This window comes from Medicago sativa, chromosome 3 (genome assembly GCF_051527215.1).
Source record: "Medicago sativa cultivar Bolivia chromosome 3, Bolivia_mono, whole genome shotgun sequence".
NCBI lineage: Eukaryota > Viridiplantae > Streptophyta > Magnoliopsida > Fabales > Fabaceae > Medicago > Medicago sativa.
This window is the reverse complement of record NC_140751.1, coordinates 70,086,125-70,100,390: the sequence shown is the minus strand read 5'-3', so window position 1 is coordinate 70,100,390 and position 14,266 is coordinate 70,086,125. Positions and strand designations below refer to the sequence as shown.

General features: G+C 33.0%; 1 protein-coding gene and 1 pseudogene across 1 annotated transcript; one reads left to right on the top strand and one right to left on the bottom strand.

Moving 5' to 3' along the window:
* The first annotated feature begins 709 nt into the window (after window positions 1-709).
* LOC146939679 (putative serine/threonine-protein kinase PBL7) lies at window positions 710-4,043 on the top strand. The gene is made up of 6 exons (XM_085753236.1): window positions 710-1,386; window positions 1,888-2,145; window positions 2,243-2,415; window positions 2,693-2,772; window positions 2,887-3,034; window positions 3,489-4,043. The coding sequence occupies exons 1-6, from the start codon at window positions 843-845 to the stop codon at window positions 3,840-3,842; spliced, it is 1,557 nt and encodes a 518-aa protein (XP_085609362.1). The 5' UTR covers window positions 710-842; the 3' UTR covers window positions 3,843-4,043.
* An 880-nt stretch (window positions 4,044-4,923) lies between these two features.
* On the bottom strand, window positions 4,924-11,819 carry LOC146939678 (uncharacterized; annotated as a pseudogene).
* Between the last annotated feature and the right edge of the window lie 2,447 nt (window positions 11,820-14,266).

Genomic DNA, 14,266 nt, shown 5'->3' with positions numbered 1-14,266 from the left:
TTTTTTGACAGAATGATTGAGAGTTCTTAATATTTAACATGTATATAGCATCTTTCCTGGCATATTTGTTATTATTTGTAGCTTTGATATGTTTGTAACTTTGATTTACGTTTATATTGTACATGGTAGATTTGGAAAACAATGGCACTTAATGCGAAACCGAGTGTTGGTTTAGAATTTGATAGCGTAGATATGACTTGGCAATTTTGGGTTGAATATGGTAAGAAATGTGGTTTTGGAGTTAGAAATGATTACTTGAACAAACGAATGCCGATGATGAAGGTGATGTCAACAGTAACAAAAGAATATGAGACACAAGCAAAGGGGTTTAAGCCTGGATTACAAAATCGTAGACGACTAAAGAGTTGTAACAGTGGCCTTTTGCACTTCTTGTGCATTGGTTTTTCTATTAATATATGCTGTTTCAAAAAAAAAAAAAAATGAAAAAAGTTGTAGCAAAACGCAGACATGTAGCTATCATGTTATTTGAAGAATTGAAAGATGTAGCATTTTGCACATGTTATTTGTAAAGGCTATTATGTAATTAGATGCAGCTGTAACAGTGGACAAAAAAGTCTTGTACTTTTTGGACAGTAGTAGAAACTATAAAATATAAGGGATTTAAAAAAGTTGAAACGACGTCGTTTGCTACTACAGCGTGAAACTTGGGGATTATGCTACAGCAGCAAATCCCATCCCCAAGTAAAGCACCTTCCCCTTTATCAGTACTCCATAAAACTCTCTCTCTCTCTCTCTCTCTCTCAACTCAAGTGTGTGTACTTTCTCTTTCCTTTTCTATTTCCTAGATTTCTGTGCATTGTGTTGGGATCTATACTTTCATAATGAGTTTCACCATAGAAACCAACACTAACATTTCCAACACACATTCATCACCATCTTCTCTAGCTCTCACAAACCACCACAACAAAACCAAAACTAACCTCAAATTTCGACACTTTCTGCGAAAAATGATCTTTGAATTCGGTTTTTCATGTGTTGGTGTTAAAAACCCATCAAGAAAAACCCACAAAAACGATGAAAATGGTCACAAAACAACAACTTCAGAACACAACAAAGCATGGTTGTTAGCTGAGTCTGGTGGGTGTGGAGCAGAATTGATGAACAATGCAGAGCCACAATCTGTTCATTCTAGTTTCAGGTTTAGTTTCTGTTCTCAAGTTGAGTTGGAAAGTTTGAATTTGAATTCTTCAACTGCTGCAACTGTTTTGATGGTGAATTTGGATAATGGGGTTAGTGAATCTCTTGTTAAGGAGTTGAAGTTGAGGAGAATTGAGTCTTTGGAGAAGACTATTTCTCCTGTTGCTCATTCTTTGATTAGGTTTAGCTATGGTGAGATTGTGTATGCTACTAGGAATTTCTCTAAAGGTACCATTTTTATGTTTCTTTGTGTTATAATGTTATGTTCTAGTTTGTGTTTTTGATTCTGTGGTGATAAAAATTTGATTTTGAATGAGTTGGTTTTGTGAAATTGATTCTGGTTATGTTCTAGTTTTAGGGTGTGTTTGGTTTTAGGTTGACAAAAAATGATTTTGATAAGTTGATTTTGTGAAATTGATTCTGGTTAAAAGTGACTTGATTTTAGTTATGTTATAGTTTTAGGGTGTGTTTGGTTCTGCGTAGACAAAATTGATTTTGTAAAATTGATACAAGTTGAAAATGAGTTGACCATAATTGGAGGCTAAAAATCAATTTGTAGATGCAAAAGCTTAAGATTCTAGCTTCAATTTAGAATCAATTATGGAGACAGAATCAATTATATTCGATAACAACTAAACATACACCAATCAAAGTTTATTATTGGTGGTTCGTTTGTGTGCGATAATGATTTATTTATTTATTATTATTTTTGTGTGATGGTGTGTGTAGGTAGGGTGTTGGGGAGAGGTGCATTGAGCTGTGTTTTTAGGGGAAGAGTTGGGCTTATGAGAACTGCTGTTGCAATTAAGCAGTTGGACAAGGAAGATAAGGAATCTGCGAAGGCCTTTTGTAGAGAATTGATGATTGCTAGTTCTCTTCATAGTCCAAATATTGTTCCTCTTGTTGGTTTTTGTATTGACCCCGAGGAAGGTTTGTTTTTGGTGTACAAGTATGTCTCAGGAGGAAGCTTGGAACGCCACTTGCATGGTACTAATCACTTATTGGATTTTTCTTCTCGGGTTTGTTGACGTTTTTGAATTTGAAACTGATGAGTTTTACTGATTCTGGTTATGTTTTTTTACAGGGAGGAAGAAAGGTGGGAAGGGTAGTTCAACACTCCCTTGGTCTGTTAGGTACAAGGTTGCAGTTGGGATTGCAGAAGCTATGGCTTATCTGCATAATGGAACTGAAAGATGTGTTGTTCATAGAGACATTAAGCCCTCTAACATTCTTCTTTCTTCTAAAAAGGCTCCAAAGGTGAGATATTTCGTCCAAATCAATTGCAGACTTTGTAGTCTAAGTAGTATCGACAGTTAGGATGGAAGTCGTGTCACATGTCTAACACCAACACGACACCAACACATGTGGTTATATTCAACTATTTCATTCTCTCAAATTGTTATTGGTGTCGATGTGTTAGTGTCATGTCTCATGTCTGGTACAAGTGCTTCATAGCTTTTAGTTCATTTCTGTGGAAACTGTATCATGAGGAGTCCACACAACTCGTTCTGATTGGTTTTGTTTATGTTTGTAGTTATGTGATTTCGGATTAGCTACATGGACTTCTGCACCTTCAGTTCCTTTCCTTTGCAAAACTGTCAAAGGAACATTTGGGTACAAACTTAATCCCTTCATGTTGATTCTATAAAATTGATGCCTATTTGTATTTTTTGCTTACACATTGTAATCACTGGAATTAAGTTTTCTATAACTTTCCTGTGCTCACAGATATTTGGCCCCTGAGTACTTCCAACACGGGAAAGTATCCGATAAGACTGATGTTTATGCTTTTGGAGTGGTTTTATTGGAACTCATTACTGGACGGAAACCTATTGAAACAAAAAGGTCTCCGGGAGAGGAGAATCTAGTCTTATGGGTGAGTTAACACTTCGCGAAACGGCTATAATTCCTGATTGTATCACTGTCAAATTTATTGTTTTTGAGGCTTTTGGTTGATAATAACCAAGTTAGCAAATAAGTTTTGTACAATCTAGTGATCTACTCCATTCTGAGATAGTACATTAAAGCAATCAAATTTAATTTACCTTAGTTTATTGCTGCTTAATCACAGAACAATGTAAAACCTAGATAAAGAGTTTCATTTTAGACAGATAAATTAAATTAATGCGGAATTTAGTTGTGTGCATTGCAGTATCCATAATTAATGGAAGTGTTCCCTTTATAGTACTATCATTTATCAAAATTTCACCAAAGTTTATTTGGGGTTTATATATGATCATATTTGTGGCTGTAGTTTGAAAGCTGCACTAAGTTTGTTTGACAACAACATTATCAAACTGACATGGTTTTGTTGACACATTGATTTGCAGGCTAAACCATATTTACAAAAGGGGAAAGGAGCCATTGAAGAGTTGCTCGATCCTCAACTGAAGTGCAATTTGAGATTCTCAAATCAAATCGGTAGAATGATTGAAGCTGCAGCTGCTTGTGTGACAAATGAAGAATCTAGAAGACCTAGCATACATGAGATTATTGCCATACTGAAAGGTGAAGAAGAACCTGTTGTCTCCAAAAGAAAAAAGTCAAGTTTTCTTGGAAATGGGTGCGTGATCGATTGCTATTCTCAATTACAACAACCGAAAAACGAGATGAAAAGTCACTTGGCTTTGGCAATGCTAGGAGTTTCAGAGTTTGAGGATGATGATTATCTCTATGTATGTTAGTTAAAACATGATGATGAGAACCTCAAAATAACTTTAGTTTTTGACATGATTCTTGCTAGAGTGCTAAAGGTTAGATGTGAGGGAGTTGAAGTTGTAAATAGAAATAGGAGCTGAGATGAAGTTTGCTTGTGTGTAGATATCTCCCATTTACCTTTTCTCAAAGGTCACAAAGTTTTATAGATTTTCATTGTTTGTGGGTCATGTTCAATTCAGATTTTGATTTGGTGTTGACGCAATTACTGATCTCAACCGTCCAATATCAAATGAACAGACAAGATCGTTTAAAGTTAATTTTGTTATTGTGTAATCTGAAATGTCTGATTTCAGATTAACGGTCAAGATCGTTTATTACTTGAAATAACTTTCCAAGCGATTCCGGTCTGATTGATTCATGTTGTAAAATTATGTACTACGACCCTTTTAAGTTGTTGGCTCACAAGCGTGTGCATGTTTTAGGTGGGATGAGGTAATAGTTTTCAGCATATATGGTTTTTTCTTCTTAATTCTGATATAATTTAAATAATAAATTTTGTATATTTTTTTTCTCTCTTCTTTTATGGCCATAACTAAAAGATGTGTTATGTCTGGATACGTTGTTAGATTTTGATGTACATGACTCTACTTTGGCATTTTGTTTTAAAGTTGTTCCTATTTGAGATTACATCATCTCAACTACATCCAAGTCAAGGTTAAGGACCTCATGGGCCATGGCTATATAATAATGCACATGTAGCAAAACAATCACATAAACTTAGTAACAAGACATAACTACGTACTCCAAAACAAAATACCTAAATCGGTGGCATCGCGATCCTTTACATTATCCATGTTTGTAACTTCTAAGTGTAACACAAGGGGAATGGGTTAGCTAACTTAACTGTTTGGTAATTTTGATAACTTTAGTGTATTTAACTGATAAATAAATGATTAAAATAAATTATTTTGATGAGTGAAATTAATTGATTAAGAGAGAGATTAAAACAAAGTCACAAAAGTTACCAAAACTCAAATCACCCAATCTTAATCCATAGCTGCTTGTTAGAAGATTTTACCATCATGATAAGTGGCATCGAGACTCTGATTGATTTACATAAAAGTTGCTCGAATTTGGAAAGTTACCAAGTACTATAACATTTTCAAAATAGAGCATAAACAAAAACAACATTGGGATTCATTTAGCAACAAATACAAGAAAATATAAACTATCTGATTAACAAAGCATGTCGACCAAGCATGTGTACAAGGTCCTTTGAAAATTGAAGTGCGCTTCATTTAAAAATATCATTAACATTTGAGACTCTTCAAGCATAATCATGAGATGAACCATCCAAATTTTCATTTTCATCTAGATAGAGTAAATAATCAAAATCATACTCTAGACTGTCACATAGACTTGGACAATAATAATAATTATCATTATCATTATCATTATCATCAACATCATAATATCTAGTATTAGGGAGCTCCACATAACATATCCAGATCATAAGATCAGAATGAGCATGCATCGTACTTTGACTTCGTTGACAAGAATTATCATGATCATACCAAGTGCCATCTACATCGTAATTTGAAAGCCGTAAGTATATGATCTGATCTTGACACCTTTTACCCAATCTTCCACTCAAACCAAGATCAAGACATTCTCGCAAATCAAGATCTTCAAGAAGAGGGCATGCATCAAGAATGGAAAGCAACCCAACATTAGTGAGTGAGTTTCCAAAAATCATAAGAAGGCGTAGCTTAGGCATGGTGTTTGCAATAGCAAAGGCATCTTCATCACATTTGATATTTTCACAACACTTCTTTTTAAATTTCAATGATTTTAAAAGAGGGCAACCTCGACCAATGCTTTCAAGAGAATCATTAGATATGCAGCTAAGGGAAACATCAACCTCCTCTAATAGTGAAAGCTCTTCTAATAGTGAAAGCTTCTTAACAACTTCATAAAATTCTTTGTGAAGACTCATTCTTTCAAGTCGTATGCGTCATAGGTTACTTGCGCCGGAAGATATTAATAAAAATTATAAAAAGAGAAAAATAATTGTTAAGAAAAATAATTTTTATAATGAATTATAAATATGAGGGGGAGCATTAAAACAAATTTTCAAAGCAGTGAAACTCTTCATATATAATCAAAATCCATAATCCTAAATCATAGGTTTATCATCTTCAAAAAGGGGGAGATTGTTGAGGCAAAATTCCAAATTAATTTTAAAGATAATAAACCTTGATGATTATGGAATCAATGGACTTTGATTAATTTCTTGGTATTTAACTTGTGCTGTTTAGTGTTTTACTAAAACAAGAACAAGGTTTAATCATACCAAGATACGAGAAATCAAAGGACATTTGAATTCATGAACTAACTCTGAGTTCAGAAAGTTAGTTCAGAATGTTGCTCAGAGAGTTGATCAGAATGTTCAAGTAGAGTTCAGAAGGTTGTTCTTATACAAGCCCAGAAACTCAAGAACATTATCAAGAACTTGCAAGTCACACGTGACATGAATAAATGTCCAGGAGAATACATTTGCATGGATCAATCAAGCAATAAAGACATTTACAAGGTTAATGTCAAAAAGGATATTCAATGTTCATTTAAGACTATGAACATTGAAGTACTAAGAATATTCCAAAAGGGAATATCATCCTAGATGTTACAATCACTGCTCTTCATTGTTGTTTCACTATTAAAATTTGATTACATCAAATTGTAGTCTTACAAATCATTCTAAGTGAAACAAAAGGAACATTCTGAAGATCAGAATGTTCAGCTCAGCACATGCTTTATGAACAGTACAGTAGGTGAAAAGCAAAAAGCAAAAACAAAAAAGAAATCTTGTTTCACTCAATCAGAGTTAGACAAGTATGTGAGTTGGTACTGTACATGGACCACACAATCTCTCAAAGCATGAGCATAAAGAAAACAGAATCTACTTTCATCTCTCCTGCACAGTTTCCAAGACAAATCTGAAAAGGCATTATCCAGCAACATTCTGATGTTAGTGGAAAAGCCACTACTTATGGATAATTCCCAGAAAATCATATGAAATGCATATGATAAACCCCAAAACTCATGTCTTCATTCATACATGATGAACCCAGATGAATATCATGATGAACCTAGATGAAAATCATCAAGAACGCAACAACATTATGATGTATCCTCAAGAACACAACAACATTCTGAAGTTCAGAATGTTCACCCAGATTTTCAAGTAAAAGCTAATGGGGCCTAGGACACATGACACAAGACCATTGGTCACCCTCTAACGGCTACAAGAGCCTAAGAGTTCTATAAATGTAAGTGAAAGGCTCAACATTACTTGCACCATTGCAAAGCAAAAGGAGAAACAACAAGAACATTGTTGTGAAGCTTTAGCATTAAAATTGATCATCACTGAGATTTCAAATTGTCTCTTAAAGTGTAAATCAATTCTCTCTTATCTTGTTAAAGATAACTTCCCCCTCCATTCTTCTTCTCTTGTATGATTTCAATCATTCAAACTCCAAACAAATTGTAAAGTCTCATCTAACTTTAGAGGGTACTAAAGTGTTAGTTTGAGCAGAAGTTGTAAGTGGGTAACTTAGCAAGAAGGTGCAAGCCTGCTGAGGCTTAGAGAATACAATTGTTGTAATTGTTCAGGTGAACAAGATTGTAAGGTGCGAGATTTGAGAGGTTATTTCAAGCATCATAGTGGAAACTCTCACAAGATTTTGAGGAGTGGACTAGCACACATTGGGTGAACCACTATAAATCTTTGTGTGTTCTTCTTCTCTTCCCTATACTCTTTATTTTCAGTATACACTACAAACACAAAAACTCATATATTTAAACTGTCTTTGCAAAACTACTTCAAAACGTTCTGAAGTCAGTTTACTAACTTAACATTTTCAAGTCCAAAACTTGAGAATCACTTTTAAGTTACAAGTTTAATTTTTAAAGGGTCACAATTCAAAACCACCTCCTTGTGACTATTTTATCTACTTCAATATTCTTTGAAGTCTACTCATCTCTAGTTATCAAAACAACTTCCTCGTTAGAGATCATCAACCTAATTGATTAAATTTTTATGTTAGGAACTCATCATGAAACCTTATTGTATCACCTGTTTATGTTTTATTGAATCATTTTATATAAATATAAAATTCATATTTTAGTTCATATTTTTTATTATGAATTAATTTAGTTTTATCATAAAAATATGATTACTGAAAAATTCTATTAAACATTCATGAAAAAACTGATTTTTTTTAATAAATTCAACAAATAGCGACAATTCCAAACTATTGCAAGATGTTTTTTAAAAATATTTTTAGTGAATTGCGACTATTCCAAACTGTCGAAACACCCCTTTCAAACAAAAAAAATGTGTTTTACGACCGTTACAAACCGTTGCAATACCCATTACGACCGTTGTAACAACTGCTTCCTGAACCATCGCAAAATGTTGTAGCGACACCAATTTCCGTGACTGTTGGAGAACCGTCGCAGATGACCATCTGCGACCCTTAGTACCGTCGCAATCCATCATTTTAACGGTCACAAACCATCTATCTCTTTTCCTGTAGTGATTTTTTCTAGATCTTTTATACTTTAATAGTAGAATTTTGATTGAATTTTTTTGAGTCAAAATTGGATTTTTTAAGACAAACCATCATAAAAAATCAGCCGTTTTTTTTTTGGGTAATAGTCACTTTAGTCCCTAAATATGTAATGATTAGTCATTTTAGTCCTCCATTGTATCAAAATTTCAAAATAGTCTCTGATTGTGCATTATGTTAGTCAAAATAGTATTTGACACTAAAATAACCTCTCAATATTCACAATAACTCTTTTCATATAGGGACTAAAATGACAATAAACATGTACTTATAAGGACTAATATGACAATAAGTAAGTATATTGGAGGACTAATCTGACAATATTAATGAAATATTTTAACGTTAAGGACTATTTTGACTAACAAAATGCACAATCAGGGACTACTTTGAAGTTTTGATACATTGAAGGACTATTTTGACTATTCATTACAATTTCAGGGACCAAATTGACTATTACCCCGTTTTTTTTTGTGGTCTGTAACAAAAAAAAAATCTCGGCTGATTTTTTTCATTCCATAATGGATTGTCTTACATTGGTGTTTTGAATTTCCTTATACATGCTGCAATCTTTGATCGTGCTTCTTGGTGTTTGCATGAGGGTTAAGTGATTAAGTAGCAATTATTTCTTCGCAACTATCTTTTACGACCATCTGCCCCCGACTGTGCATTTCTTCATCTCCTTCCATAAACCAAATGCAATCCTTGTCTAATTACCTCATTAATCTTTTTCTCAAACACTAACTAACGCTTGTGATGTGCAACTAAGTCAACTCCCTCAACCAGCAATCAAAGGTGATTCGGTTTGCATCAAGATCACACAAGAAGAGTATGAAAAGGGCATGGATGACTATAGATGTAATCTGCATGATATTTTATTGATGAATAATGGTGATAAACCCTTGACAGTTAGGGACATGTCTAATAAGTTATCGGTTCTGTACGGAAGTCATTAGGTCAATGTAAATTGATGTCTCTTGGTATGGGATTTTGTTAATTTCAATTCCCCTCTTTAAATTTATATGGGACTTAATAATAGAGACAAAGAACCCTACTTGAAATTGCTAGTGTCGTGGTACAAGAAATCGAACCTTTGCTCACTATGCAAGAATTATTGTGGATATGGATATATAAAAGATAATGTTTTATGATATCATGGTTGAGAGGAAAGGATTTGCATTGAATCTGGAGGCAGACTATGAGAAATTACCCGATTTCTATCACAATTGAAATATTTTTGCTCATAACCTATCTAAGTGTGATCGTATTCAACTCGTGGTCGAGAACGAACAAATATTGAAAGAAGATGAGGGAAAGAAGAAGGTTATGAGAGCGAACCAGTCAAGGAAGTTGGTCCAAAGTTCATTGCAAACGAGAGACCTTGAGATAAGCACACTCTAACTAAGGTTCCAATCCAATGCTGCTAAGCCAGCACAAGTGGGTTAGCATGTGTACAAAGTTATTGGAAAATTTAAGTGCACCTCATTTAAAAACAAATCATTAACGTTTGAGTCTCTTCAAGGACAACCATCCAAATTTCCATTTTCATTTGGAAGAAAATTATCTAGATAGAGCAAATAATAATCAAAATCAAACTCTAGACTATCACATAGAATGCATCAAATTTATTATATAGATAGCATTAAAACTAACTATTTAGCCAGAGAAAATAATCAGAATCATAGTATGCATATGCACTGCCACATAGATTTTATTAACAAGAATAATCAGCATCATTAACAACTTTCATTTGAAATTAAGAAATTAAAGAAGAGGGCATGCATCAAGAATGGCAAGCAACCCAACATTAGTGAGAGTTTCCCTCTTAGCTTAGGCATTTTTTTGCAATTGGAAATGCATCACCATCTTGGTAAATTTCATTGATTTCAAAAGAGGGAAACATTGACCAATGGCTTCATACTATGTTGTAAATGATGTCCTAACTGCAATCCTAAGTTGATTTCTTATAATGTGTCTTAACATGCGTCCAAATGGTCCTTAATGGTTCTGCCAATACTTCCCTAATTAATGGTTCTGCCAATACTTCCCTAATTGCTGATCTAATTGCTGATCTAATGGTACATTCTTGAATGACCCTTGAAATGAATGAATAATCCAAATTTTGATCTTCCATTACACTTCTCAAATAAAAAGAATCTTCATCTTCATTTATATTATCAGAATCTTCATCTAAACAAGTTGGAAGTGCAAATTCTTTGATCTGATCACGACACTTTTTCCCCAAACTTCCACTCAAATCAAGATGAATACAATCTTGGAAGAAAAGAGACTCAAGAAGGGGGCAACCATCAAGAATGGCATGCAACCCGACATTAGTGAGCAAGTTTCCAAACATCGAAAGATGGCATAGCTTAGGCATGGTTTTTGCAATAGCAAAAGCGTCATCATTCAACACGATGTCCTTGCTGAACATTCTGCTAAATTTTAATGATTTCAAAAGTGGGCAACTCCGACCAATGACTTCAAGGGAATCCTTACATAGGTTGCTAAATGAAATGTCCAGCTCCTCTAGCAATGGAAATTTGTTTGCAACTTCACTAATTTGTTTGTGCAAAATATTTCGGCATTTTGTAAGTTGCATGCGTCGTAGGTGACTTCCACTGTAAGATTCGAATAAAAAATAATGAAAGGGAAAATGATTGATAAAAAGAATAAAATACATTTTTGAAAAATCAGCACTACAAAATACATAGATAAATATAACTGCCGCCAAGTTCTTCACTTCATAAGAATGCAAAACATATGAAAAAAAAGTTGTAGCAGAAGAAAGATTGAGTTCTTGGTTCGGATGTATACATGCTATTATGTTAAATAAAATAAAAAATGAGACGCATTACAGAACATGATCGATATGACTAAAAACTAACAGCAACAAGAGTTTGTAAACATCATTCAGCATTGTGTAGCCATCATTATATAGTATTACATCATAAATAAATGAATAAGTAATTTTTCAAGACTTGAAAGTGAGGAAAAGGAAAATAATATTACCAACTAGCTATGTACGGAAGGAGATCATCATTGCATAAAGACTCAATCTGAATGTCTTCCAAGTGACCGCAGCTTTGGTGAACAGCATAACCACAAATCATTACCAAATTCATATCAGGGTAGGGGGAAGTTTCATTGTTGCTCATGTGAATGGTGCGCCACATGAGAGGATCCTTGCAAATGCGCCACCAATAAGGACACACATTGCGTGCATTCATCAAAATTTCGACCACACCAAGCCTTTGAAGAATGTTTGATGTGATGTCTCTAGGAAGCTCAAGCCAGTTTGGCCCCGTTGTGGTCTCCCTTTTCGTTTTCTTCGTTGAGCTGAAACATGGTGCCATCTTACAAATAAAGTTTTAAGAACACCTATACATTTCAATAAACTTTAGTTACATAGAAAAGTAACAAAAAAAGAAAGGGAAATAGAGATATGATATAATACGTGATATCAAATGTTTGGTATTTGCATCATTCTGTGATTTGAAATAATCAACAAAAAGAATAATACTATTAACCTCAATCAAAGCAATTTTTTCAATGTCGATAATTCAGATGTTATGTGTTCTGTAAATGCTAAGCTTATAAAATATACAACCCTAAAGTCATATCAAAGTGTGTTTCAAATCAAAGGTACTATAATTTAAAATCGGTATAAGGGTTAATCTTTGAATAAAGATTTTGACCATCGAAACAAACAAAATTTTTAGGTTGTTTATTCTAATTTAGTAATAAAAAAGAGTTCATAGACTAATGATTTCATGAGAATGAATAAAAAAAACAAAGAAAAAGTAAAAAGAAAAAACAAACAGAGAGGTGGGTGAGAAGTTGCTAACAGTGCAAAAACCCTAAAAAGCAAATTCTTGGTGGAGAACATGAGAATGGGATCGGTAATCTATACACTATATATAGACACACACGGTTTGGAGCATTCTTTATCGCTTCTCTGTTATCACAAGTACATGTGGAATTGTTTTAGGTCAAACTGCAATTAATTTATAATGTTATAATGATTCAATTGTTATATTGATTATTTCACCGTAAATCAATATCAATCAATAAATAAATTTGTTCCTTCAAAAAATAAATAAATTTGTAACCCCTTTTTTAAGTCAAACGTTTTTAGTCACTTTGACCATGGAAATTTATTAATTTTGTAATTGTAATCAATTACTAAAAATAGGGTTAATTATGTTTCTAGTCCCTATAAAATAGCGACCTTGTAAGTTTAGTCCCTACTTAAATTTAATAGCATTTTTAGTCTCTAATTTTGTTTTTCTGCACTGAGTATTAGTCCCTACTCAATTCAAATTTGTTTAATATATGCTTAAACTCTTAAATTTTTGAACAATTTTTTACAGACATGTTTAGAACATTACTAAAAGTTCGTCCGCAAAAAATTATCGCAAAATTTGATTTCTACATCCAGATTTTATTACTTTTTATCTTTAACTTTTGTCGTTTTAAAAAATTCATATTTAATTCATTTCATGTCAGAAAATTCTAAATTTTAGTAAACGAACCTTTCATAGTGTTCTAATCTTGTCTCAAAAAAATCGTTCAAAAATTTAAGAGTTTAAGGATAATTAATCAAACTTTGTTTTAGCAGGGACTAAAATTATAAGTAAATTTTTTTTATAGGGACTAAAAATGCTATTAAAATTAAGTAGGGACTAAACTTACAAGGTCGCTATTTTATAGGGACTAGAAAATATAAGCATCAAAATTAATTTTTTTTAAACCTTTTTATTTTATAGGGACTATGAAAGGGACTAAACCTTTCATAGTGTTCTAATCTGACGGGCTTCGGCCTTTATCAGGCTGCGGGCTAAACGGGTCAGCCCGTATTAATTTTTTTTTTAAATTAAAATAGTACTAAAAAATACTCCTATAAAATTTCTTACATTTTTTTTAATATGTATAAATAATTCCTACCACAAAAAAATTTGTAAACATTTATGTACAAAAGTCGCAAACTAAAACAGCATGGAAAGCAATTTTAAATAAATTACGTATGTTATGGTTATAGATATTTATATATCCGATCTTTAAAATTATAAGCATCAAAACCGGTAAATATAATTGTTTATTACTTTTATAATACCTATGATTTTGTTTGTTATGAGGGCTACTCACGCCTCATAGGGGTAGCCCTAACGGGTACCGGATTTTTTAGGACGGGCTAAAATGCCCTTTAAAAATTTGGGCTCAAAATTAAAGGTACAAACCCTATAATTAATCGGGGTTAACGGGCCGGTCCATACGGGCTAGCCCATTTTGACAGCTCTACACGCAAGGTCGTGTGTTTAACTTTCGCTGTCTATGTGATGGTCTATTTGATGGGTGATCTTTAAGTACCTCCACTAACAAATATTGAGCCTTGAGGTCTACTCTAACTCAGGTAAACCTTCGAAGTCTTAAGCCCAAAATGATAAAGTAATTTAAATGAAGGGAAACGATGGAATGAAAAAATCACTTCAAAGATATGTGTATTCCCTTTATTTATAAGATATATACATACATTTTGACATGTACTTAACTTTTTTTTTGTAATAAATATTATCAACAAAAATTAAAATAATGTTAAAAATTCTGCACTAATTTCCCGTGCATGGCACGGGTTTCAAACTAGTATTAAATATAGGAGGGTTGTTTAGAAACTATATGAATTCATACTTGTTTAAATATTTTAAGGATAATTAAAATTATTTTTAGTGGGTCTTATTAATATTTCATAAGTTTTAAGAGGTGTATGACAATTCATATTTTGTCCTAATAGTGTAATTAATTATATGAAAATTGTTATTCTC